Source organism: Pogoniulus pusillus, chromosome 12 (genome assembly GCF_015220805.1).
Source record: "Pogoniulus pusillus isolate bPogPus1 chromosome 12, bPogPus1.pri, whole genome shotgun sequence".
Lineage (NCBI taxonomy): Eukaryota > Metazoa > Chordata > Aves > Piciformes > Lybiidae > Pogoniulus > Pogoniulus pusillus.
The window spans coordinates 3,302,615-3,330,193 of NC_087275.1; the positions used below are offsets into that span (position 1 = coordinate 3,302,615).

General features: G+C 51.4%; 1 protein-coding gene across 1 annotated transcript; it reads right to left on the reverse strand.

Moving 5' to 3' along the window:
- LOC135180081 (Na(+)/H(+) exchange regulatory cofactor NHE-RF3-like) lies at nucleotides 1–27,229 on the reverse strand. The gene is made up of 9 exons (XM_064152280.1): nucleotides 27,192–27,229; nucleotides 21,410–21,621; nucleotides 15,938–16,190; nucleotides 13,464–13,600; nucleotides 10,995–11,190; nucleotides 9,517–9,713; nucleotides 5,565–5,759; nucleotides 3,612–3,911; nucleotides 1–856 (listed from the first exon to the last, which is right to left on the reverse strand). The coding sequence occupies exons 2-9, from the start codon at nucleotides 21,617–21,619 to the stop codon at nucleotides 782–784; spliced, it is 1,563 nt and encodes a 520-aa protein (XP_064008350.1). The 5' UTR covers nucleotides 21,620–21,621; nucleotides 27,192–27,229; the 3' UTR covers nucleotides 1–781.
- Nucleotides 27,230–27,579: the final 350 nt, after the last annotated feature.

Here is a 27,579-nt window from a genome sequence, read left to right on the forward strand (position 1 = left end):
TCACTCTAAACAGTTTATTTCTGTGTTGTCTTCAGTGTACAGCAAGGAGGCAAAATATACAGCAGCAGCTTTACAGAACCAGTTACATTACATTCAAGACAGTGTAGTGATGACTTGGGAGTTAGACAAACCTGCCTGACTCAGTCAAGTGCACTGTTCTGACTATCATAATCCACAACTGCATGCAGAGGAGAGATAATGGTGCTTAAATGTCTGGAGTTACACATTATGAAGTTAATGTTTGAAGGAAATTCCTGCAAGGTTAGCAGGAGTGAGGAGCATCATGCACAGAGGATGTTGGCTTAAGGCATTTCACAGCTGTTTTACTACTGGAAGTATAGCACAGAGGAGGTGCAACAGAGGTTGGTGCAACAGCTGATGGACTTGGATTAGAGAGAGAACTGCCTCTCCTGGGAGATGGGCAGAAATCAGTTGCTCTTTATGAAGAGCTTATCCTTAAAAGGCAAAGATGCTTAGAAATCTATAAAAGGTTTCTGCCTGCTGCTGGAGTGTACTTGGTTATATATGTTTAAGTGAGTTGAGCTTTTACAGAAGTGACTAATTGCCTGCTTTACAAGGCAGAAAGCCAAGGAAGCACACTTGCACTTCTGTTAAATGAATGCAAGTCACACTGAAGCGTTTCTTTCAGGCAGCTGAAATCAGTCCTTACATGTATGGCTCTGTTAGGAATAGTCAAGTTCTGGGAGGTGTAGTAGCAAAGAACGATTGAAGAATGAGGATTGGTAAGGTTTCACTTTTGTTCTTGGCATATTTTGTCTCCTCACAGCCTTGTGTCATCGTTGTCACTGCCTGATTTTGTAGAGGCAGCTGACCTTGAGGAGGAAGAAGAGCTTGCCTGCAGAAGAGTAACAAATACATTCTGGTCAGTTTTCACAGCATCACAGCATCACAGTATCACCAAGGTTGGAAGAGACCTCATAGATCATCAAGTCCAACCCTTCACCACAGAGCTCAAGGCTAGACCATGGCACCAAGTGCCACGTCCAATCCTGCCTTGAACAGCCCCAGGGACGGCGACTCCACCACCTCCCCGGGCAGCCCATTCCAGTGTCCAATGACTCTCTCAGGGAAGAACTTTCTCCTCACCTCCAGCCTAAATTTCCTCTGGCATAGCTTGAGGCTATGTCCTCTTGTTCTGGTGCTGGCCACCTGAGAGAAGAGAGCAACCTCCTCCTGGCCACAACCACCCCTCAGGTAGTTGTAGACAGCAATAAGGTCACCCCTGAGCCTCCTCTTCTCCAGGCTAATCAATCCCAGCTCCCTCAGCCTCTCCTCGTAGGGCTGTGCTCAAGGCCTCTCCCCAGCCTCGTTGCCCTTCTCTGGACACGCTCAAGCATCTCAATGTCCCTCCTAAACTGGGGGGCCCAGAACTGAACACAGCACTCAAGGTGTGGTCTAACCAGTGCAGAGTACAGGGGCAGAATGACCTCCCTGCTCCTGCTGGCCACACCATTCCTGATGCAGGCCAGGATGCTACTGGCTCTCTTGGCCACCTGGGCACACTGCTGGCTCATGTTCAGGCGGGTATCAATCAGCACCCCCAGATCCCTTTCTGTTTGGCTGCTCTCCAGCCACTCTGACCCCAGCCTGTCTGCAGTGTTAAGGAGGACTCCTACATTCCTCATGTGCTTGTTTGGATTGCAGCCAACAAATGTGATTTATTTTTTGTTGTCCAAATGCTTTTTAGTTAGGGACATTTAGGGAGGAATTTGTTCAGTGATGGTTTGCTGTTGTTTAATTCCCATATCTGCTGAGTTTGCACACAAGCAGCGCTAGCTTCAGATCTGCAAAGTGCAGCTTGGTGACTTAGAAACGTTGGGAAAGACTTGGAGCTGGCCCTTGTGGCTTATCCTCAGTAAGTCTGCAGATGACACCAGGCTGGGTGGCTGTATGGATTAGGCTAGAGGGTAGGGAAGCTTTAGAGCAGGACCTGGACAAGTTAGCCCAATGGGCTAAAGCTGACTGTGTGAAGTTCAACAAGGTCAAGTGCCAGGTTCTGCACTTCGGTCACAATAACCCTATGGCAAGCTACAGACATGGAGATGTGTGGTTTGGAAAGCTGCAACTTGCAGAGGGACCTGGGGGGAGTGATTGGCAGTTGACTGTACATGAGTCAGCAGTGTGCTCAGGTGGCCAAGAAATGCAACGGCATCCTGGCTTGTATTAGAAACACTGTGGCCAGCAGTAAGAGGCAGGTGATCATCCCCCTGTACTCGGCACTGGTGAGGCCACACCTTGAGTGTTGTGTCCAGCTGTGGGCCCCTTACTGTAGGAAGGGCATTGAGATGCTGGAGTGTGTCCAAAGAAGGGCAGTGAGGCATATGACATGGAGCATATGAGCTGTGAGTAGTATCTGAGGGAGTTGGGGTTGTTTAGTCTGGAAAGGAGGCTGAGGGAACATGCAACAGGACTAGAAGAAATGGCTACAAGCTGGTTTAGGCTGGGTGTTAGAAAATGTTTCTTCACTGAAAGAGTTATCAAACATTGGAATGATCTGCCTGGGCACTGGTGATGTCACCATTCCTGGAGTTGTTCAAGCAGCATGTGGACGTGGCACACAGGGGCATGATTTAGTGTGGACACTTCAGTGCTGGGTCAGAGGTTGGACTGGATAATCTTTGAGGTCTCTTTCAATCAGATATATTCTGTGATTTGCAGACAAGGCTAATGAGTTCTCAGGCACCCAACAACAGAACAAGGGGACACAGTCTCAAGCTTCCCTTTTAGTAACATAGACTGACAGGTTTGGCCATAACAACCCCAAGCGGTGCTACAGGCTGGGGGGACAGTGGCTGGAGAGCAGGCAGGGAGAAAGGGAGATGGGGGTACTGGTAGATAGTAGCTGAACAGGAGCCATCAGTGTGCCCAGGTGGGCAGCAGAGCCAATGGCATCCTGGGCTGGCTCAGGAACAGTGTGGCCAGTAGGACAAGGGAGGTTCTTCTGCCCCTGTGCTCAGCACTGCTCAGGCCACCCCTTGAGTGCTGTGTCCAGTTCTGGGCTCCTCAATTCAAGAGAGATGTTGAGATGCTGGAAGGTGTCCAGAGAAGGGCAGCAAGGCTGAGGAGGGGCCTGGAGCAGAGCCCTGTGAGGAGAGGCTGAAGGAGCTGAGGTTGTTTAGCCTGCAGCAGAGGAGGCTCAGGGCAGAGCTCATTGCTGTCTACAACTCCCTGAAGGGACATTGTAGCCAGGTGGGGTTGGGCTCTGCTGCCAGGCAACCAGCAATAGAACAAGGGGACAGAGTCTCAAGTTGTGTCAGGGGAGGTCTAGGCTGGATGTTGGTAGGAAGTTGTTGGCAGAGAGAGTGATTGGCATTGGAATGGGCTGCCCAGGGAGGTGGTGGAGTCGCTGTGCCTGGAGGTGTTCTTGCCAAGCCTGGCTGGGGCACTTAGTGCCATGGTCTGGTTGATTGTGTAGGGCTGGGTGCTAGGATGGGCTGGCTGAGCTTGGAGCTCTCTTCCAACCTGATTGATTCTATGATTCTGTGGTTCTATGTTAAAAATCCTATCTCAGGGACTCATGGTAGCTGAGCAGTGTTCAGTTCCTATCCCCTAGGTGATCCTCAGTGTGCACTTAGTGCAGTGTTACTCACCCTTTTCCTTGGTTCAGGTGACTTTCTTCCTGTCTCTGACAGATGGTTTTGCGTATAAGCAGGAGGCTCAGAACTCTCGTGGACTGGATCTGCCATAGAGGCTGTGATGGGAATGTTCTGGCTTTGGAAGTAGGTGTAAGCATCTTTGCTGCACACCAGCAGTGTTAGTCTGTCACCACTGCCTTGGATTCTTGCCACCACTTTGTCATAGGAGTCGTTGGTCACATTCACCCCGTTCACTTCCACCAAGAAGTCGTTGTTTTGTACGCCTGCTGCGCCAGCTGGCCCCTGGCTTTGTACCTGCAGGTGCAAGTTCAAAGTGGGAGACTGCTGTGAAACCTCAGAAAGGTGCATCAGCATCTAATGGTTAGCAAGACTGTTGTCTTGCTGCTTTCATAGAGTCAGTCAGGGTTGGAAGGGGCACAAGGAGCAGCCAGTTCCAACCCCCCTGCCATGCCCAGGGACACCCTACCCTAGAGCAGGCTGCACACAGCCTCAGCCAGCCTGGCCTCAAACACCTCCAGCCATGGGGCCTCAACCCCCTCCCTGGGCAACCCATGCCAGCCTCTCACCACTCTCATGCTCAACAACTTCCTCCTCACCTCCAGCCTCACTCTCCCCACCTCCAGCTTTGCTCCATTCCCCCCAGTCCTGCCACTCCCTGACAGCCTCAAAAGTCCCTCCCCAGCTTTTTTGTAGCCCTCTTCAGATCCTGGAAGGCCACAAGAAGGTCACCTGGGAGCTTCTTCTTCTCCAGACTGAACAGCCCCAACTCTTTCAGTCTGTGCTCATAGGAGAGGTGCTCCAGCCCTCCCCTTACAGCAAGAAAGGCCTTAGGAATGGGAGATACATGGGGCAGAAGTGAGTTGGGAGAAGCACTAGGCCCAGCCAATAAATATGGAACCCTTCATTTTGAGACTTAAGATGCATCTTGACTCTCATTACAGAAATGGAGCTTGGTGGAATTAAGAAGACAGGTGGGAAAAAACTCTTACTTGCAGGTCCCTGTCCAGTAACTTTACAGTTAACTTTAGTACACTTAGAATCATAGAATCACAGCAACAGAACAAGGGGACACAGTGTCAAGTAGTACCAGGGGAGGTCTAGGCTGCATGTGAGGAGGAAGTTGTTGGCAGATAGAGTGATTGGCATTGGAATGGGCTGCCCAGGAAGGTGGTGGAGTCTCTGTGCCTGGAGGTGTTGAAGCCAAGCCTGGCTGGGGCACTTAGTGCCATGGTCTGGTTGATTGTCTAGGGGTGGGTGCTAGGTTGGGCTGGCTGAGCTTGGAGGTCTCTTTCAACCTGGTTGATTCTATGATTTCCTTAGTGATGAGTTTCTAAGGCATAGACATAATCTGAGACAGAAGGGGTTTGACTTTTGCTGACTCTGGGATTAAGAGCAGGTGAGGTTGAGGCAGGCAAAGGTGTCTCTCACACTCAGAGTGTTCTGCAGTCAAGAATTTTGATTGCAAATATGAATTTTAGCATGCTAGCCTCATAGATAAAAGGAACAATTATGCAAAGGTTGGATTCCTCTTCCCTCTAGATATCTTAACAGGATGAGAAATGTGTTTTGATCCTTAATTTATTTTACTTTGGTCCTACAATGTCAACCTGACTTTAACAGTGACAGATCTTATCTGAAAGCACAGAAGTTAGATCATGGTTGCAGTTGATTTTGAGATTCTTTTTCAATCAAGACAATTTTATGGTTCTAAGAAGAGACTTTTCTGTCTTTTCTTGCATGTGTTTTGCAGGATGGAAGGGAGGAGACAGTCCAATAGATTACTTGAGCTTATTCATCAATCATAGAATCAACCAGGTTGGAAGAGACCTCTGAGATCATCCAGTCCAACCTAGCACCCAGCCCTAGCCAATCAACCAGACCATGGCACTAAGTGCCCCAGCCAGGCTTTGCTTCAACACCTCCAGGGAAGGCAATCTACATTAGTACCTCATTGATGAACAGTCCAGGCTTGTTCTTGATCATGTTTAAACTGAAGCCAAATCCACTGGGCCCTTTCACCATCTTGCAGATTCTTGGCTTGTGCTTCACTTTTTGCTCGCTGTGCAACTCTGCACTTTCCTCTGTTTTAGCTGAAGCTGGATCTTGGGTTTTGTAGTAGTATGAGAAGGGGGAAATTTGGGCCTGAAAAGTGACAAGGAAAACTCAGTTAGCATAAATGTTCTGTTGTTAAATCTGGGTTAGGATTTCACAGTCAACATGAAAGCTTGATGGCTCAGACTTGAGCTGCAGTGAAGGCCTCTTTGCTATGAGTGTGGAAAATACAGTGTCAGTCTGGGTGAAGTGGGAATCATAGAATGGTTTAGGTTGGAAAGGACCTCAAGGATCAGCCACTTCCAACCCCCTGCCATAGGCAGGGACATCTCCCACTAGAACAGGTCGCTCAAGGACTCATCCAACCTGGTCTTGAACACCTCCAGGGAGGTTGTGGAGCACAGAATCACCCAACGTGATCTTTGATCACGTTGGGTGATTCTGTGCTCCACAACCTCCCTGGGCAACCTGTGCCAGTTTCTCACCACCCTCAACCTGTGCCAGTGTCTCTCCACCCTCAACCTGTGCCAGTGTCTCTCCACCCTCAACCTGTGCCGGTGTCTCACCACCCTCACTGCAAAGAACCCTTTCCTAACATCTACTTTGAATCTCCCCTCTGCCAGTTCAAACCCATTCCCCCTTGTCCTGGCATTACAAGACTTTCTCAATAGTCCCTCCCCAGCCTTCCTGTAGGTCCACTTCAGATACTGGAAGGCCGCTCTAAGGTCTCCTGGAAGCCTTCTCCCCTCCAGGCTGCAGAGTCCGAACTCTTGTAGCCTGTCCTCAGAGCAGAGCTGTTGCAGCCCTCTGAGCACCCTCACGGCCCTCCTCTGGACTGGCTCTAATAGTTCTGTGTCCTTCTTGTGTTGGGGGCTCCAGAACTGCAAACAGTACTCCAGGTGGGGTCTGAGGAGAGCAGAGCAAAGGGGCAGAATCCCTTCTCTTGCCCTATTTCAGTTATGTAGGCTATTGTATATGTACACCTATCACAGCTGTGTAGCTTCTTGTGTGTATACACCTATTAGAGCCATGTAGGCTATTGTGTATGTACACCTGTCACAGCTGTGCAGCCTATTTGCATGTACACACCTATTAGAGCTGTGTAGTCTGTTGTGTGTGTACACCTGTCACAGCTGTGCAGCCTATTGTGTGTGTACACCTGTCACAGCTGTGCAGCCTATTTGCATGTACACACCTATTAGAGCTGTGTAGTCTGTTGTGTGTTTACACCTGTCACAGCTGTGCAGGCTGTTGTGTGTGTACAGCTGTCACAGCTGTGCAGGCTGTTGTGTGTTTACACCTGTCACAGCTGTGCAGGCTGTTGTGTGTGTACAGCTGTCACAGCTGTGCAGGCTGTTGTGTGTTTACACCTGTCACAGCTGTGCAGGCTGTTGTGTGTGTACAGCTGTCACAGCTGTGCAGTCTGTTGTGTGTGTACAGCTGTCACAGCTGTGCAGGCTGTTGTGTGTGTACTGCTGTCACAGCTGTGCAGCCTATTGTGTGTGTACAGCTGTCACAGCTGTGCAGTCTGTTGTGTGTGTACAGCTGTCACAGCTGTGCAGCCTATTGTGTGTGTACAGCTGTCACAGCTGTGCAGTCTGTTGTGTGTGTACACCTGTCACAGCTGTGCAGCCTATTGTGTGTGTACAGCTGTCACAGCTGTGCAGTCTGTTGTGTGTGTACAGCTGTCACAGCTGTGCAGCCTATTGTGTGTGTACAGCTGTCACAGCTGTGCAGGCTGTTGTGTGTGTACAGCTGTCACAGCTGTGCAGCCTATTGTGTGTGTACAGCTGTCACAGCTGTGCAGGCTGTTGTGTGTGTACAGCTGTCACAGCTGTGCAGCCTGTTGTGTGTGTACAGCTGTCACAGCTGTGCAGGCTGTTGTGTGTACACCTGTCACAGCTGTGCAGGCTGTTGTGTATTACACCTGTCACAGCTGTGCAGCCTGTTGTGTGTGTACAGCTGTCACAGCTGTGCAGCCTATTGTGTGTGTACAGCTGTCACAGCTGTGCAGGCTGTTGTGTGTACACCTGTCACAGCTGTGCAGGCTGTTGTGTGTGTACAGCTGTCACAGCTGTGCAGGCTGTTGTGTGTGTACAGCTGTCACAGCTGTGCAGCCTATTGTGTGTGTACAGCTGTCACAGCTGTGCAGCCTATTGTGTGTGTACACCTGTCACAGCTGTGCAGGCTGTTGTGTGTGTACAGCTGTCACAGCTGTGCAGCCTATTGTGTGTGTACACCTGTCACAGCTGTGCAGCCTATTGTGTGTGTACAGCTGTCACAGCTGTGCAGGCTGTTGTGTGTGTACACCTGTCACAGCTGTGCAGGCTGTTGTGTGTGTACACCTGTCACAGCTGTGCAGCCTATTGTGTGTGTACACCTGTCACAGCTGTGCAGCCTATTGTGTGTGTACAGCTGTCACAGCTGTGCAGCCTATTGTGTGTGTACACCTGTCACAGCTGTGCAGGCTGTTGTGTGTGTACAGCTGTCACAGCTGTGCAGCCTATTGTGTGTGTACAGCTGTCACAGCTGTGCAGCCTATTGTGTGTGTACAGCTGTCACAGCTGTGCAGGCTATTGTGTGTGTACAGCTGTCACAGCTGTGCAGCCTATTGTGTGTGTACAGCTGTCACAGCTGTGCAGGCTGTTGTGTGTGTACACCTGTCACAGCTGTGCAGCCTGTTGTGTATTACACCTGTCACAGCTGTGCAGCCTGTTGTGTATTACACCTGTCACAGCTGTGCAGCCTGTTGTGTGTGTACGCCTGTGAGAACTGTGCATCCCGTTGTGTGTGTAGAGCTGTCACAGCTGTGCAGCTCTGAATTTGCTGTCTTGGGTTTCTGGCCTTTCTCATGGTGCATTTGAGTTCAGAATTGTTCCAGCAGCCCCTATGGAAAGCTCGAAGAGGCAGCAAGTGTAGGTGTTTGGTGATTTGCTGCACAACTGCGAGGGGAGCTGCTGTCCTGGAGTCCTGTATACCCCTGAATTCCTCTCCCTCTGTGGTTTGAAAGGGAGAGGGAAAGGCACGAACAGACCTGTCTCCCCCCCTGCCCTGCAGGCGTGAAGGTGGGGAGCAAGGGGCCCTTCTGGCATGAGGGGTGCCCGTGCAGTGCCCACCTGAGAATCAGGTTGGGCATTGGCTGTGCTCTTCGCGCCCAGGCAGTGGTAACTCTGCTCTTTGTCTAGGAAGAGTATAAGTATTGGGGGACTTCCCACCTTGGGGTTCCCGCCTAAGAGTTCTCTCCCCCTGCCTGGATAGTCCCTGCAGAAGGAGTCCCCTGGTGCTCCGAAGGGCAAGCTCCTGGGGGACGGAGCCATCTCAGCTTTGGACTGCTTCCACCATTAGCACCCTTTATGCAGGCTCAATAGTCCTTAATGATCCTTGGACGGCTGCTGAGGAGGGGACAAGCAGCTGGAGCGCCCTTTCTCTCAGCCAGCCTGACTCACCTGTGAGTAAACATTAATGGCTCAGCCTGGTTAATAGTGGAGGATGCTATGTTTAACAGCTCAGCCTTTTCCAACTTCTGACTTCCAAAATACCCAAATTACCTGTGGTACCCTTGTAGACCTTCTCGACCTAACTGAATCTGCTCATTGAAACGAAATTAATTTCTGAGTCTAGTTTTGGGGCTGGGTTTTGGGGAAAATAAAATAACTCCACTTTTCTATATATTCCTGACTCAGCCATTAATTCCCTGCCTCCACAGCAGCTGCCACACTGTGGGTGCAGCTTAGCCAGCTCCTGCAGACTGAAGGAGTGCCTGTCAGCAGACTGTCTGTTGCTGCAGTTGCTGCAGATGCTCCTGTGCCAAGCTATCAAAGGCCAGCAGTAGTTTGCATTTCCTTACCAGTTTGTACATGGCGTTGGTCTCATGATCCACCACCAGCAGCGTGGTTTTTACCTCAGATTGCTTGATTTTTCCCACTACACTTTCATGGTCCAGTCCAGCTACTTGCTCACCATTGACAGCCACTAAGATGTCGTTGTCTTTCAGACCTGCCTTGGCTGCTGGGCTCCCAGAGTCAACATCCTTGATGACATGATCTGAGAGTAGAAAGGGCAGAAAATGGAAGTGAAGGCATATGCTTTGTAAGTGCAAAGACATGAGAATGCATGGCAAAGGCTCAATGTCACAGTTGCACTTCAGGTTCAGACCATTTCCTTGATGTAGAATCAGAGAGTCAGCCAGGTTGGAAGAGAGCTCCAAGCTCATCCAGTCCAACCTAGCACCCAGCCCTGGCCAATCAACTAGACCATGGCACTAAGTGCCCCAGCCAGGCTTTGCTTGAATACCTCCATGGATGGCGACTCCACCACCTCCCAGGGCAGCCCATTCCAATGCCAATCACTCTCTCTGACAACAACTTCCTAACAACATCCAGCCTAGACCTGCCCTGACACACCATGAGACTGTGTCCCCTTGTTCTGTTGCTGGGTGCCTGGCAGCAGAGCCCAACCCCACCTGGCTACAGCCTCCCTGCAGGCAGCTGCAGGCAGCAGTGAGCTCTGCCATGAGCCTCCTCTGCTGCAGGCTGCACACCCCCAGCTCCCTCAGCCTCTCCTCACAGGGCTGTGCTCCAGGCTACTCCTCAGCCTTGCTGCCCTTCTCTGGACACCTTCCAGCACCTCAACATCTCTCTGCAATGGAGGAGCCCAGAACTGGACACAGCACTCCAGGTGTGGCCTGAGCAGTACTGAGCACAGGGGCAGAAGAACCTCCCTTGTCCTGCTGCCCACACTGCTCCTGAGCCAGGCATGAACCCCTCAGGAGGAAGTTGTTGCCAGAGAGGGTGATTGGCATTGTAATGGGCTGCCCAGAGAGGTGGTGGAGTTGCCATCCCTGGAGGTATTCAAGAAGAGCCTGCATGAGGCACTTAGTGCCATGGTCATGGACCTCATTGCTGTCTACAACTACCTGAAGGGAGGCTGTAGCCAGGTGGGGTTGGGCTCTACTGCCAGGCAAGCAGCAATAGAACAAGGGGACACAGTCTGAAGTTGTGGCAGGGGAGGTCTAGGCTGGATGTTGTGAGGAAGTTGTTGTCAGAGAGAGTGATTGGCATTGGAATGGGCTGCCCAGGGAGGTGGTGAAGTCGGTGTCCCTGGAGGTGTTCGAGCAAATCCTGGCTGGGGCACTTAGTGCCATGGTCTGGTTGACTGGATAGGGCTGGGTGCTAGGTTGGACTGGCTGAGCTTGGAGGTCTCTTCCAACCTGGTTGATTCTATGATTCCACATTTAATTCTTTAAATGTGTTAAAGAGATCTGCAGACCTCACTCAGGGAGGAAGTACATAGCAAAGCCATGGTCTGTGTTAGCTTGGTGCTTACCACCAGTGTTCCGTTCCATCCGCAGGTAGAAGCCATAACCATTTTCTCCTCTCTGGATGTCAACAAGTCGTGGTTTGAGGGGCAGCAGTTTTAGGTTGGCACTCTCTTTGCTCAGCACCATCTTCTGGCTCTTGTAGTAGTGGTCTGTTTCTTTGTTTGAAAGGAGAAACACAACACGATTTTCAGACTTCTTTACCTGCAGTAGCACATAGACAGCCTCAGATAGTAGCACATTGTGATGGTTTGGGTGTTCCCTGCCTCCCCACACTTAGGAAATCACCCAGCCTAGACTCAGCCAGCTCTGGAAATTGAATGAAGCTTATATTTACAGCTAGCACAATATACAAGCAGATAGTTACAGTACATACATACATAGACATAAATAGACAAGGTAAAAGGTAATACAGAAACACAACAGCCCTGCCAGAAACCTGAGTCCCCAGGAAGGGCTCTGAACCACCCCTGCACCTTCCCCCTACCCCTCTCAACCTTACCCCAGTCCCAAGGAAGAATGGAGGTTCGGCCAGGGGGTTAGGAAGCAAAGTGGGTTAGTCAGAGAAATGGAGGGTGAGGTTAGAGAGAGATGCAGCTTGGAGCTCCCCAGCAGGAGAAGTGAGTAATCTGTGTTTTGATACTTGTTATACCTCTCAGCAAGCCTATGAGTGAAGTAGACATCACCCTTGTTTTCCTTTCACAGCCTGTGATGTAGTTCTTCTCACCAAAGCATTCTAGCCTGCTTCAAACTAGCACACACATTTACAGCAACAGCACATTCGCAGTCTCAGATGTCACCCCACCAGCATGTAGGGATTGCAGATGCTTTGGTAACCTCTTACACTGCTGTGCTGATACACAGTGGTACTTGATGGTCTTAAAGGTCTTTTCCAACAGATACAATTGTATGGTCAGTAGTGGTGTGTGGGTGTGGTTGATAAAATAGTCATTAAATATAGACTGTAAGTGGTTGGCTTGAGGTTGTTTCCCTCCAGTCAGAAATCTGGACTATGACAACATCTCAGGCATGTAAATTCCAGCACATCTCTGAGGAAACTTTCTACATGCTGTGGTTCTGATGAGGCCTTGAGTGACCTGTTCTAGTGGGAGGTGGCCCTGCCTATGGCAGGGGGTTGGTACTGGATGAGCTTTGAAGTCCTTTCCAACCTGAACCACTCTATGACTCTATGATGTCTAGGCACTTAGCTACAGAGTGTTAGGGTGGCACACAGTGCCAATGGACTCCAGTAAGCCTTGGTAGAAGGTGCTTGGATTATCTAGTTGTGGAACCCTGCAACAGAGACACACTATGCCATCTGTGTCAATATTACAGTGACAAATAATCACAGGATCATAGAATCAGCCAGGTTGGAAGAGACCTCCAAGCTCACCCAGCCCAACCTAGCACCCAGCCCTGGCCAATCAACCAGACCATGGCACTAAGTGCCACAGACAGGCTTTGCTTCAACATCTCCAGGGACAATAACTCCACCACCTTCCTTCCAGTAAAATGTTTGCATTTCACAGGCTCACAGAATGTTAGGGGTTGGAAGACACCCAAGGAGATCATCGAGTCTAACCCCCCCTGCCAGAGCAGGACCACATAGTCTAGCTCAGATCACAGAGGAACACATCCAGACAGACCTTGAAAGGCTCCAGAGAAGGAAACTCCACAACCTCTCTGGGAAGCCCATTCCAGTGCTCTGGGACCCTTCCAGTTAAGAAGTTCCCCTTTGTGTTGAGTTGGAGCCTCTGTGCTCCACAACCTCCCCGGAGGTGTTCAAGGCATGTGGAGGTGTCAAGTGCCATGGTCTAGTTGACTGGCTAGGGTTGGTTGATAGGTTGGACTAGATGAGCTTGGAGGTCTCTTCCAACCTGGTCGATTCTGTGATTCTATGGTTAGGAAAGGGTTCTTTGCAGTGAGGGTGGTAAGACACTGGCACAGGTTGAGGGTGGTGAGACACTGGCACAGGTTGAGGGTGGTAAGACACTGGCACAGGTTGAGGGTGGTGAGACACTGGCACAGGTTGAGGGTGGTAAGACACTGGCACATGTTGAGGGTGGTGAGACACTGGCACAGGTTGAGGGTGGTAAGACACTGGCACAGGTTGAGGGTGGTGAGACACTGGCACAGATTGCCCAGGGAGGTGGTGGAGCACAGAAGCACCCAACGTGATCAAAGATCACGTTGGGTGCTTCTGTGCTCCACCACCTCCCTGGATGTGTTGAAGGCAAAGTTGGATGAGTCCTTGAGCTACCTGTTCTAGTGGGAAGCATCCCTGCCTACGACAAGGCATTTGGAAGTGGCTGATCCTTGAGGTCCCTTCCAACCTAACCCATTCTATGCAAACAGTAGCTCCCAAGATTTGCTGTGGGGCATTCCAATGCAGCAGGGCTGCCTTCAGAGTAACCCAGATGGACTGCAGTGACCATGGGCCAGAAGCAGGGAGAACAGATGAGCACACAGAGCAATACCTTTTCCACCACCTCCTCGTGCGTGTTGTCTTCCACGTTTTGCCCATTGACTTCCACCAGGCGGTCGTTATTTTGGACACCAGCCTTTGCAGCTGCTCCTTCTGATGAAAGCTCCACTAGGAACAACCCCCTCTGTCCTGAAATGAGTGGAAACTTCGTTACACAGGGGAAGTGACTGAAGTATGCTTGAAGGTAGTGTTAAAGGAAACTCAGCACCGATGCCCATAGAATCATAGAATCAAGCAGGTTGGAAGAGACCTCTAAGATCATCCAGTCCAGCCTAGCACCCAGCCCTATCCAATCAACCAGACCATGGCACTAAGTGCCTCATCCAGGCTTTGCTTGAACACCTCCAGGGAAGGCAATCTGGATGATCTTGGAGGTCTCTTCCAACCTGGTTGATTCTATGATTCTATGATTAGTACCTCATTGATGAACAGCCCAGGCTTGTTCTTGATCATGTTTAAACTGAACCCAAATCCATTGGGCCCTTTCACCAACTAGATCAAGGCACTAAGTGCCCCAGCCAGGCTTGGCTTCAACACCTCCAGGGACGTCAACTCCACCACCTCCCTGGGCAGCCCATTCCAATGCCAATCACTCTCTCTGACAACAACTTCCTCCTAACATCCAGCCTAGACCTCCCCTGGCACAACTTCAGACTGTGTCCCCTTGTTCTGTTGCTGCTTGCCTAGCAGCAGAGCCCAACCCCACCTGGCTACAGCCTCCCTTTCAGGGAGCTGTAGACAGCAATGAGCTCTGCCCTGAGCCTCCTCTTCTGCAGGCTGCACACCCCCAGCTCCCTCAGCCTCTCCTCACAGGGCTCTGCTCCAGGCCCCTCCCCACCCTTGCTGCCCTTCTCTCAACACCTTCCAGCACCTCAGCATCTCTCTTGAATTGAGGAGCCCAGAACTGGACACAGCACTCCAGGTGTGGCCTGAGCAGTGCTGAGCACAGGCTGAGAAGAACCTCCCTTGTCCTGCTGCCCACACTGCTCCTGAGCCAGCCCAGGATGCCATTGGCTCTGCTGCCCACCTGGGCACTGCTGCCTCATCTTCAGCACCCCCAGGTCCCTTTCTTCCTGGCAACTCTCCAGCCACTGTCATAGAGACTTTTGGTCTCTGTTTATGTGCAGACTACACAAGCCTTCCATGCAGACACACCTCTAGCTCATATTCTCTCTTGCAAAAATCACTTCTGTAAGGGAAGGAGGCATTTGTTCACTGCAGCTCACACAGTCTTACATTTCTCTACCAAAAGAGTCAAAAGGGCTCCATTCAAATAGCTGGAAGAGATTTGATTCCTATCCTCTCCCTGCAATTTAAGTGAGGAACTGCTTTTATTGTTGTGTACAAAGGAATAATGTCCTGTGTTTGGAAGCTTTCCATGTTTGGTCTTCTGGTTATATTGACATTGCATTCCAAAAACCCTTTTTAGAGGCAATGCTTCACAGAAAGCTTCCTTGCTCTGTTGACTGACCTTGGAAGGAAGGCATCTGTTGAAGGGATTAAAAATCCCTTTAAATAACCTGCAAAGCAGGGAAAATGATGCTTAAAGCTGTCTAGAACCTTGTGTGTTGGTTCCTGGGGTTGATTTTTTAGGGGCATCCAGTTCTGGAGCCCCCATTACAAGAGGGATGTGGAGATGCTGGATTGTGTCCAGAGCAGGGCCAGGAGGATGCTCAGAGGCTGCAGCAGCTCTGCTGTGAGCACAGACTGAAAGAGTTGGGGCTGTACAGGCTGGAGCAGAGGAGGCTCCCAGGTGACCTTCTTGTGGCCTTCCAGGATCTGAAGTGGGCTACAAAAAAGTTGGGGAGGGACTTTTGAGGCTGTGAGGGAGTGGCAGGGCTGGCAGGAAATGGAGCAAAGCTGGAGGTGGGGAGAGTGAGGCTGGAGGTGAGGAGGAAGTTGTTGAGCAGGAGAGTGGTGAGAGGCTGGAATGGGTTGCCAGGGAGGGGGTTGAGGCCCCATGGCTGGAGGTGTTTGAGGCCAGGCTGGCTGAGGCTGTGGCCAGCCTGGTCTAGGGTAGGATGTCCCTTCCCATGGCAGAGGACTTGGAGCTGTCTGCTCCTTGTGGTCCCTTCCAACCCTGCCTGATTCTGTGATTTGGAGGAACAGAACAGTACGATGTGGCTTTCTGAGTGTATATTTGGTATTCAAACTGCAGGATTGGTTTTGCAGTGGGAGAAAGTGCAGTCTCCTGTGGTTAAGGTGGCTGAAATAACAAGTGAAAAATTGCTTACTCTATTTACCCCCTTTTCCCCCCTCCACCCATCTTTTTTCCACCCCATAAGAAGTGTGCTCTGTGAAAACTGTTCAGTGCATATGCTGCACAGAAACTGGCTTGAGGTCTTGACTGGTCTTGCTGTTTCTCACTTTCTCTTAGCAAGAACAGCTTGTGTGTGTCCCCATTTCCCCCCACCTTGCCTCTGGACTTGCTGCCACTTGTGCCACCTCTTCTCCCCAGGCTCTCACCTTCTGTGCTTTTCAGAGAGAAGCCATAGCCTTTCTCCTCCTTCACTAGGTAGCAGAGCCGGGGCTGTGGGACTGCGCTGATTGCTCCATTGGCCGTGGGGGCTGGGGACTGCAGGGCCTGCTGCTGTCCCGGTGGTACCTTTTGACCCAGCTCCTCCAAGTTCACTCCCTCCTTCTCTGCCTTTTCGTAGGAGACTTCATCCAGAACAAGAAGTACAATAGAATTTCCACAGCTTTTGATAATCTCCACCACCTGTAGTGGACAAAATGTGAAATGCCAAGAGGGTGATGGAGTGATTGAGGCAAAGGAGGTTCATAGAATCATAGAATCAACCAGGTTGGAAGAGACCTCCAAGCTCAGCCAGTCCAACCTAGCACCCAGCCCTAGCCAGTCAACTAGACCATGGCACTAAGTGCCCCAGCCAGGCTTTGCTTGAAGACCTCCAGGGACAGTGACTCCACCACCTCCCTGGGCAGCCCATTCCAATGCCAATCACTCTCTCTGACAACAACTTCCTAACAACATCCAGCCTAGACCTGCCCTGCCACAGCTTGAGACTGTGTGCCCTTGTTCTGTTGCTGGTTGCCTGGGAGAAGAGGCCACCCCCACCTGGCTACAGCCTCCCTTCAGGTAGTTGTAGACAGCAATGAGCTCTGCCCTGAGCCTCCTCTTCTGCAGGCTGCACACCCCCAGCTCCCTCAGCCTTTTCTCATAGGGTTTGTGCTCCAGGCCCCTCACCAGCTTCGTTGCCCTTCTCTGGACACCTTCCAGCACCTCAACATCTCTCTTGAATTGAGGGGCCCAGAACTGGACACAGCACTCAAGGGGTGGCCTGAGCAGTGCTGAGCCCAGGGGCAGAAGAACCTCCCTTGTCCTGCTGGCCACACTGCTCCTGAGCCAGCCCAGGATGCCATTGGCTCTGCTGCCCACCTGGGCACACTGCTGCCTCATCTTCAGCCTACTGTCTATCAGTACCCCCAGGTCCCTTTCTTCCTGGATGCTTTTCAGTCATGTGAACCTGAGGAAGAACTTTTTGCCTGTGAGGGTGACAGAGCACTGGCACAGGCTGCCCAGGGGGGTTGTGGAGTCTCCCTCTATGGAGATATTCCAGAACCATCTGGATGCATTCCAGTGTGATCTGCTCTGGGTGATCCTCCCCTAGCACGGTGGCTGGACCAGATGATCTTATGAGGTCACTTCCAGCCCCTGGTCAATGTAGTCTACCTTGACCTTAGCAATGCCTTTGACACCATCTCCCATGATATTTTAGTGAGCAAGCTCAGGAAGAAGTGGATTAGGAACTGGTTGCAAGAGAGAGTTCAGAGGGTGGTGATCAATGGTGCCAGGTCCAGCTGGAGAACTGTGACCCATGGTGTCCCCCAGGGATCAGTGCTGGGGCCAGTCCTGTTCAACATCTTCATCAATGACATGGATGAGAGAACAGACAGACAGAGTCTGCTCAGCAAGTCTGCTGATGACACCAAGCTGGGAGGCTTGGCTGAGACAGCTGCAGGCTGTGCTGCCATCCAGAGAGCCCTGGGCAGACTGAGAGCTGGGCACAGAGGAACCAGATGAGGTTCAACAAGGCCAAGTGCAGAGTCCTGCACCTGGGGAGGGATAATAAACTGCAGCAGTACAGGCTGGGAGGTGACTGCTGGAGAGCAGCCCTGTGGAGAGGGACCTGGGGGTGCTGGTGGCTAACAAGTTACCCATGGCACAGCAATGTGCCCTTGTGGCCAAGAAGGCCAATGGCATCCTGGGGTGTATTAGGAGGAGTGTGTCCAGCAGAGCAAGGGAGGTTCTCCTGCCCCTCTGCTCTGCCCTGCTGAGACTTCATCTTGAGTACTGCCTTCAGTTTTGGGCTCCCCAGTTGAAGAGGGACAGGGATCTGCTGGAGAGGGTCCAGCAGAGGGCTATGAGGATGATGAGGGGACTGGAGGGCATGGCTGATGAGGAGAGGCTGAGGGCCCTGGGGCTGCTTAGTCTGCAGAAGAGAAGACTGAGAGGGGGTTGGATAAATGTTTATAAGTATCTGAGGGCTGCCAGGAGGGGGGGGACAGGCTCTGCTCACTGCTGCCTGGGATAGGACAAGCAACAATGGGTGTAAGCTGCAGCACAGGAGGTTCCAGCTCAGTACAAGGGGAACTTCTTGACTGTGAGGGTCCCAGAGCACTGGCACAGGCTGCCCAGAGAGGTTGTGGAGTCTCCTTCTCTGGAGGCTTTCAAGGCCTGTCTGGATGTGTTCCTTTGTGATCTGTGTTAGGATTGTCCTGCTCTGGCAGGGGGGGTTGGACTCAGTGATCTCCTTGGGTCCCTTCCAACCCCTAACATCCTGTGAGCCTGTGATCTGTGGCATTCTGTGACTCTATGACCTAAGAGGTGCAGAGTCAACCCAGGAGTGGTTGTACTGTCTGTTTTTGTTGTCTTATCCCTCTGCTCATGCACTACAGAGATGTCTCAAAGACCTTTCATGTGTGTGGTGGATAATGAACGGTAGAGGGAGATACAGGCAGGATTTCCTAGCCTAAGATGCCATAACAAACTAGAGGGGAAAGCTCCACACAGTGGCAGTGGGTCTGGGTAACTGGAAATGGTCTGTATACCAGCCTGTGCTGGTTTGAGCCTAGCTGGGAGATCTTGGTGAGAAGAATCAGATGCTAGGCTGTGAAAAGGAAGCACTGGTGATGTCTGCTGCTCTCATAGGCTTGCTGAGATGGAGAAGAACAAGAGCATAAGTATAAATAAGGGAGTTGGTCTCTGTCTCTTTGGGCTGCATGAACTTCTCTCTCTCTAACCTGCCATCTGTGTGACTAATCCTTCTGCTTCCTAATCCTCTTGGCTGACCCTCCAAACTGCCTTGAATGCAAGTCAAAGTCTGGGATAAGGTAGAGGGGTGGGGAGGAGGTGGCAGGGTGGTTGGGAGCCCCTCCTGGGCACTCTGGTGTCTGGCAGGGCTGTTGTGTTTCTGTATTACCTTTAACTTGTCTATGCCTGTCTGTAGCTGTAAATAGTGTAACTCTCTGCTTGTCTCTTGTGCTAAGCTGTGAATAAACCCGCCTGGACAGATGGGCAGAGTCCAAGGGGATGGGGTTCAATAGCTCCAAGTGCAGGGTGCTGCACTTTGGCCACAACAGCCCCATGCAGAGATACAGGCTGGGGTCGGAGTGGCTGGAGAGCAGCCAGACAGAGAGGGATCTGGGGATGCTGATTGATACCCACCTGAACATGAGCCAGCAGTGTGCCCAGGTGGCCAAGAGAGCCAGTGGCATCCTGGCCTGCATCAGGAATGGTGTGGTCAGCAGGAGCAGGGAGGTCATTCTGCCCCTGTACTCTGCACTGGTCAGACCACACCTTGAGTGCTGTGTTCAGTTCTGGGCCCCCCAGTTTAGGAGGGACATTGAGAGGCTTGAGCGTGTCCAGAGAAGGGCGACGAGGCTGGTGAGAGGCCTTGAGCACAGCCCTACGAGGAGAGGCTGAGGGAGCTGGGATTGGTTAGCCTGGAGAAGAGGAGGCTCAGGGGAGACCTTATTGCTGTCTGCAACTACCTGAGGGGTGGTTGTGGCCAGGAGGAGGTTGCTCTCTTCTCTCAGGTGGCCAGCACCAGAACAAGAGGACACAGCCTCAGGCTGTGCCAGGGGAGATTTAGGCTGGAGGTGAGGAGAAAGTTCTTCCCTGAGAGAGTCATTGGACACTGGAATGGGCTGCCCGGGGAGGTGGTGGAGTCGCCGTCCCTGGAGCTGTTCAAGGCAGGACTGGACGTGGCACTTGGTGCCATGGTCTGGCCTTGAGCTCTGTGCTAAAGGGTTGGACTTGATGATCTGTGAGGTCTCTTCCAACCTTGGTGATACTGTGACACTGTGATACAAAGCTTCATTCCTTAACTCCCAGCTGGTTGACTCTAGTCTGGGTGATTTCATAAGAGTTGGGGGCAGGTAACTCCCAAACCATCACAGGGGGGGGGAAGTTTCTAACCCACATCACCCATCCACCTTTTGGCTACAGTGGTGTAGCCTGTATCATGAGAACAATTTATTTGGTCAACAGGTTGCTTCCTGCCTTTCTTTTTCTCATGGCATTCCAACATAGTCCAAAAGTCAACTACAGGCTAGTTAAATTGTTTCAGCACCTCAGCCAACTCTGCTGTGTTGCTCAAGTTCATCATTTGGTTCTCCACCCTTGAAGATCAGATTTCAAGTCACAAGAGAAAAACAACCATGCAGCTCACTCATATGAGCACTGGATACCTCAGAACAGAGAGGTGGGAGGAAGGTGGAAGGGTGGTTGGGAGCCCCTCCTGGGCTCTCTGGTTTCTGGCATTTCTGGAGCCTTTGCTGTGTAACTAATCCTTCTAAACCCCCTTGCCAATCCTCACAGCTCGCCTTGCATGTAAGGCAAGTTATGGGATAAGGAAGAGGGATGGGAGGAAGGTGGGAGGGTGGTTGGGAGCCCCTCCTGGGCTCTCTGGTTTCTGGCATTTCTGGAGCCTTTGCTGTGTAACTAATCCTTCTAAACCCCCTTGCCAATCCTCACAGCTCGCCTTGCATGTAAGGCAAGCTATGGGATAAGGAAGAGGGATGGGAGGAAGGTGGAAGGGTGGTTGGGAGCCCCTCCTGGGCACTCTGGTTTCTGGGATTTTGGGAGCCTTTGCTGTGTAACTATTCCTTCTAAACCCCCTTGCCAATCCTCACAGCTCGCCTTGCATGTAAGGCAAGCTATGGGATAAGGAAGAGGGATGGGAGGAAGGTGGGAGGGTGGTTGGGAGCTCCTCCTGGGCTCTCTGGTTTCTGTCATTTCTGGAGCCTTTGCTGTGTAACTAATCCTTCTAAACCCCTTTGCCAATCCTCACAGCTCGCCTTGCATGTAAGGCAAACTATGGGATAAGGAAGAGGAGTGGGAGGAAGGTGGGAGGGTGGTTGGGAGCCCCTCATGGGGACTCTGGTTTCTGGGATTTTGGGAGCCTTTGCTGTGTAACTAATCCTTCTAAACCCCTTTGCCAATCCTCACAGCTCACCTTGCATGTAAGGCAAGCTATGGGATAAGGAAGAGGATTGGGAGGAAGGTGGGAGGGTGGTTGGGAGCTCCTCATGGGGACTCTGGTTTCTGGGATTTTGGGAGCCTTTGCTGTGTAACTAATCCTTCTAACCCACCTCGCCAATCTTCACAGCTCACCTTGCATGTAAGGCAAACTCTGGGATAAGGAAGAAGGGTGGGAGAAGGTGTAAGGGTGTTTGGGAGCCCCTCCTGGGCACTCTGGTTTGTGGCAGGGCTGTTGTGTTTCTGTATCACCTTTACCTTGTCTGTTCCTGTCTCTAGCTGTCTAGATTGCAAACACCTGCTTGTGCATTGTGCTAAGCTGTAAGTGTAAAGCTTCATTCAACTCCCAGAGCCACCTGAGTCTAATCTGGGTGATTTTCCAAAGCGTGGGGGGTGGATAACACCCAAACCATCATACAGACAAAGCAGAGAGGTACCTGCACGTGTTCCTCCTTGTTTACAAAGACACCATTAACCCTGAGGACTCTGTCTCCATCCTTCAAGCCTGCTTTTTCAGCTGGACTGTTCTTCTCCACGTTCCGGATCAGATGCCCTGCGGTGTCTTCCTCAACACGCAGGCAGAATCCATAGGTCTGCTGGGGTTCTTTGGTCACTTTGCATTCTCGAGGCTGGAGGGCAGAAGTCATCTCTAACAGAGGGAATGGAGAAGATACCTGTAAGTAAGCTTCCCTAGGCATAGGATCACAGAATGGTTTAGGTCAGAAAGGACTTGGATCCTAACTACCTACTCTTTGATTCTGTTATGAAGAGGAGCTAGCAGAGGGATTTATTATATGTGAGACTTGGGTAAGGAGAAAACAGGTCCTAGGGGATGGAAGGTTGATCAGGAGCCAGCAAGGTGCTCTTATGGCATCCTGGGGTGTATTAGAACAGCCGTGGTCAGTAGGTCAAGAGAGGTTCTCTTCCCCTTCTACTCTGCCCTGGTGAGGCTGTGTATGGAATACTGTGTCCATTTCTGGGCCTATCAGTTCAAGGGGCACAGGGAACTGCTTAAGAGAGGCCAGGGCAGAGCCACAAAGATGATTAAGGGAGTGGAACATCTTCCTTATGTGGAGAGACTGAGGGAGCTGGGGCTCTTTAGCTTGGAGAGGAAGAGACTGAGAGGTGACCTCATCAGTGTTTACAAATGTGCAAAGGTGAGTGCCAGGAGGCTGGAGCCAGGCTCTGCTGGGTGATGCCCAGTGACAGCAGAAGGAGCAATGGGAGGAAGCTGAGGCATAGGAAGTTCCATGTATATGTGAGGAAGAGTTTTTTTGCCTGTGAGGGTGACAGAACACTGAAACAGGCTGCCATGGGGTATTGTGGAGTCTCTCTCTCTGGAGATACTCAAGACCTGCCTGGATGTTTTTCTGCATGATCTGGTACAGGTGCTCCTGCTCTGGCAGGGGAGTTGGGCTGGATGAGCTTTTGAGGTCCCTTCCAGCTCCTGGCATTGTGGGATTCTGTGTGAAGATAGGAATGCAAGCATTATGAGGTCCAACAGAAGCGTGGGATACTCAGGCATACACCCACTGACAATGTGAATGTGCCACCAGGTAATCACTTGCAGGAGAGGTCATTTAATACTGCCTAGTCCGAGTGGAACAAACCAGAGGAGCTGAGGCAGTGTGCTCATCTTCCAGTTCTCACAGGAGCCCTGAAGGCACTGTGAAGCCTGAGTGTGCTGCCTAAGACTTTGCCTCAAACTCTGATGGCTTGACACGAGATAGGATAGAATAGAATAGAATAGAATAGAATAGAATAGAATAGAATAGAATAGAATAGAATAGAAAAGAATCAACCAGGTTGGAAGAGACCTCCAAGCTCATTCAGTCCAACCTAGCACCCAGCCCTGGCCAATCAACCAGACCATGGCACTAAGTGCCCCAGCCAGGCTTGGCTTCAACACCTCCACGGACACCAACTCCACCACCTCCCTGGGCAGCCCATTCCAATGCCAATCACTCTCTCTGACAACAACTTCCTCCTACCACCCAGCCTAGACCTCCCCTGCCACAGCTTCACACTGTGTCCCCTTCTTCTGTTGCTGCTTGCCTGGCAGCAGAGCCCAACCCCACCTGGCTACAGCCTCCCTTCAGGTAGTTGCAGACAGCAATGAGCTCTGCCCTGAGCCTCCTCTGCTGCAGGCTGCACACCCCCAGCTCCCTCAGCCTCTCCTCACAGGACTCTGCTCCAGGCCCCTCACCAGCTTCATTGCCCTTCTCTGGGCACCTTCCAGCACCTCAACATCTCTCTTGAATTGAGGAGCCCAGAGCTGGATACAATAGATGTGATGAGTATAGAAATAATGATATTCTGTGAGCAAGGAAAGACATCAGATTTGATTTAGAAGTGACAGGCTGCTAAACTCAACTGCAGTAGTGTGCTTCAAATTATTCCTCAAAGAATTTGTGACAACTGGAGGGTTGGGAGCAAATCCTCCTAGAATCTGTGTCAAGCCACACATAGAATCACAGAATCATCAAATCAGTCAGGGTTGGAAGGGACCACAAGGAGCAGCCAGTTCCAACCCCCCTGCCATGCCCAGGGACACCCTACCCTAGAGCAGGCTGCACACAGCCTCAGCCAGCCTGGCCTCAAACACCTCCAGCCATGGGGCCTGGGTGGGAGCTGATGCCAAGGAAAAGAAGGTGTCTGGCATCAACAGGATGCATTGACTGGATTTTATGACACCTGAAGAGTGGACTGGTGCTGGCAGGCAGAGAGCAGTGGGTGGGTGCTTGCAAAGGGTTAACCTCCTTGACCCTGACCCCAGGTCTTCCTGACTCCTCCCCGGGGGTGGGTCTGAGCCTTACTCCAGGTGTAAGCCCACTCCCAGTGCCTGTCTGGCCCCTATAAAAACAGAGGGTCTGACTCTTCTGTGCTTTCTCTCCCTGCTTCCCTGCCTGCCAGCACCACCCTCCTCTTCTTGCTGCCCTTTGGTCTACCATGTGGCCACCAGTGCATGAGGTGGACAAACCCTTTGCCATCCAGCTGGTTGTGTATGTATATGTTTTGTATCTTGTTTTCCCTTCCCCATACCTCTTTGTGACTCCCCTACTTCAAATACCTTTTGTTTTTTGCTAAACTTTTCTCCTTTAACTTCCAAATCAAAGTGAGTCTCTTCATTTGGGTGTGCTTTACCTTTTCCTCTCTACATCTAATTCATTTTCTTCACTAAAAAAGGTAGGAGAGGGAAAGGCATCCTATAAATTGTTATTGGTGCTATTAACCAGTTGGCAGCAGTCACTGGTGCTGTTCCTCAAAGAACAGTGATGGGACCAGTCCTGTGCAATAGCTTTATTGATGATCTTAAGCAGAGGATTGAGTCCAGCATCATTAAGTCTGCAGATGACACCAAGCTAGGAGCAGCTGTGGAGCTGTTGGAGGGTAGGAGAGCCCTGCAGAGGGACCTGGCCAGGCTGGATGGGTGGGCAGAGGCCAGTGGGATGAGACTGAAGAAGGCCAAGTCCAGGGTTCTGCACTTTGGCCACAACAACCCCAAGCAGCACTACAGGCTGGGGCCAGAGTGGCTGAGAGCAGCCAGGCAGAGAGGAGCTGAAGATGAGGCAGCAGTGCCCAAGTGGCCAAGAGAGCCAATGGCATCCTGGGCTGGCTCAGGAGCAGTGTGGCCAGCAGGACAAGGGAGGTTCTTCTGCCCCTGTGCTCAGCACTGCTCAGGCCACCCCTTGAGTGCTGTGTCCAGTTCTGGGCTCCTCAATTCAAGAGAGATGCTGAGGTGCTGGAAGGTGTCCAGAGAAAGGCAGCAAGGCTGGGGAGGGGCCTGGAGCAGAGCCCTGTGAGGAGAGGCTGAGGGAGCTGGGGGTGTGCAGCCTGCAGCAGAGGAGGCTCAGGGCAGAGCTCATTGCTGTCTACAACTGCCTGCAGGGAGGCTGTAGCCAGGTGGGGTTGGGCTCTGCTGCCAGGCAAGCAGCAACAGAACAAGGGGACACAGTGTGAAGTTGTGGCAGGGCAGGTCTAGGCTGGATGTTGTTAGGAAGTTGTTTGTCAGAGAGAGTGATTGGCATTGGAATGGGCTGCCCAGGGAGGTGGTGGAGTCCTGTGGCCTGGAGGTGTTGAAGCCAAGCCTGGCTGGGGCACTTAGTGCCATGGTCTGGTTGATTGGCCAGGGCTGGGTGCTAGGTTGGACTGGCTGAGCTTGGAGCTCTCTTCCAACCTAGTTTGTTTCTGTGATTCTATGAAAATGTGGTTTGGGTGATGCATGTTGTCAGCAGGACCACTATGTACCCAAATTAAGTAACAGTTGTGGTTAGGGAACAACTCTAAATGTAACTGTCTCAAGAATCCCTGCAAAATATCCATGATGAAAGAGGAACAAGATTCTGCTTGGAAGCTCCATGTAATTAGCAAATTTGATTAGTATTTTAGTGGAAAGATTTCTTTTTTTCTGCCTCTTTCTACTAACTGAAGTCAGAAGGCCTAAGCTGTGCTGCAGAAATTAGCCATTAATCACAGCCTTATAAATGGGAAGGAAAATAATCTGATTGTCTCTAAAGATGTCCTTTCAAATCCATGGCTTTTTTTCCTCTCTATATCACCTGAGGAACTGAAGTACATGGAAGTGGCCTTTTGCTCTTTAAGAAGCAGCTGGCAGAAAAATTGCTGATGATACCAAGCTGAGTGGTGCAGCAGCCAGGCTGGAGGGCAGGGATCCATCCAGAGGGACCTGGGCAGGCTGCAGAGGTGGGCACAAGCCAAGCTCAGGAGGTTCAACAAGATCAAGTGCAAGGTCCTGCAGCTGAGTCGAGTCAATGCCAAGCACAAATCCAGGCTGGGCAGTGAGTGGCTGGAGAGCAGCCCTGAGGAGAGGGACTTGGGGGTGCTGCTGGAGGAGAAGCTCAACAGGAGCCAGCAGTGTGCACTTGCAGCCCAGAGAGCCAAGCAGAGCCTGGGCTGCAGCAGCAGAAGTGTGGCCAGCAGGGCCAGGGAGGGGATTCTCCTCCTCTGCTGTGCTCTGCTGAGTCCCCACCTGGAGTACTGCATCCAGTTCTGGAGCCCCCATTACAAGAGGGCTGTGGAGATGCTGGAGTGTGTCCAGAGCAGGGCCAGGAGGATGCTCAGAGGCTGCAGCAGCTCTGCTGTGAGCACAGACTGAAAGAGTTGGGGCTGTGCAGGCTGGAGCAGAGGAGGCTCCCAGGTGACCTTCTTGTGGCCTTCCAGGATCTGAAGGGGGCTACAAAAAAGCTGGGGAGGGACTTTTTAGGCTATGAGGGAGTGACAGGACTGGGGGAAATGGAGCAAAGCTGGAGGTGGGGAGAGTGAGGCTGGAGGTGAGGAAGAGGTTGTTGAGCAGGAGAGTGGTGAGAGGCTGGAATGGGTTGCCCAGGGAGGTGGTTGAGGCCCCATGGCTGGAGGTGTTTGAGGCCAGGCTGGCTGAGGCTGTGTGCAGCCTGCTCTAGGGTAGGGTGTCCCTGGGCATGGCAGGGGAGTTGGAACTGTCTGCTCCTTGTGGTCCCTTCCAACCCTGCCTGATTCTGTGATTCTATGAAACTCTTCCATGAGAGCACTGACTGCAGAAGTGCCTCTGTAGCTACCCATGCTTCAGATGTGTTACTGAGGCTGAAAGTGCATGGTCAGGGTTAACTGGGCAGAGTATGGATGTGCCTGGTGGGGGGTTGGCATAGATGCCACTGAAGCAGGAGAGTGGTGGAATTTGATCTTGCAGGGATGGAAGAAGCCTGCAGATTATGGTTCAGTTGTTCCTCTTGATCAGGTACCTCGTGCCTTTTTGAATCTGTAGTTGCACTGGGACCAAGTCCATCCAGAGATGGACAGTTCTGTGATTTGGACACTGTTTGGAATGAATCAGACTGTACTGACTGCAGCTACAGCTCAAAAGCAGGTTTCTCTTGACAGCCACTGGGATTCTGTGCTAATTCCTGAAGTTAACAAGCAAAACCAGAGTGACACAAAGCTGAAGTAACAGTAGGCTTGGATGGGAAAGGTTATTCATGTTTAGAAATGGAGGAAAGGCTACACTGCATTGCATCCTATTCCCTTCAGTCCATATGCACTTCTCATGGAATCAAGCAGGTTGGAAGAGACCTCCAAGCTCAGCCAGTCCAACCTATCCCCAGCCCTATCCAGTCAACCAGAACATGGCACTAAGTGCCTCAAAACCTTTCTATGCAAAATAATCTGGATTGTAAGAAGAGGTTTTCTAAGGGGAGAAGGATTAGTTAGAAAGGAATTTCTTACCTGTCTCTCTGTGTGGAGCAACCTTCGCTGGAATTCTCTTTTGCTGCCCCTCCTGTGGCTGTACCTATAAGTAAGGCTGGACTTTGATAGGGCAAAGGTTGATTTAAAAGATGATTTATTTAACCAAGTTTCACTGAATATGTTCAACATCTTGATAGGTTGCCTTGTCCTTGTCTGCAGAAGTGCTAATCACATGCATTTCTCAGCAGTGCTATTTGTTCTGCAGGTAGTTATGCTGAAAAGCTTGGGCAGGGAGGTCAGCTGAGGCAAGCCTGATCTTTGCTCTGGGTAAGAGCCTTCCCCAGCTGTAAGAAATGCCTCAAGGTGATTTTTGGACTGTGGTGGGTTGACCTGAGCCAGCAGCAGTAGGTTACTTGTTCAAATCTGT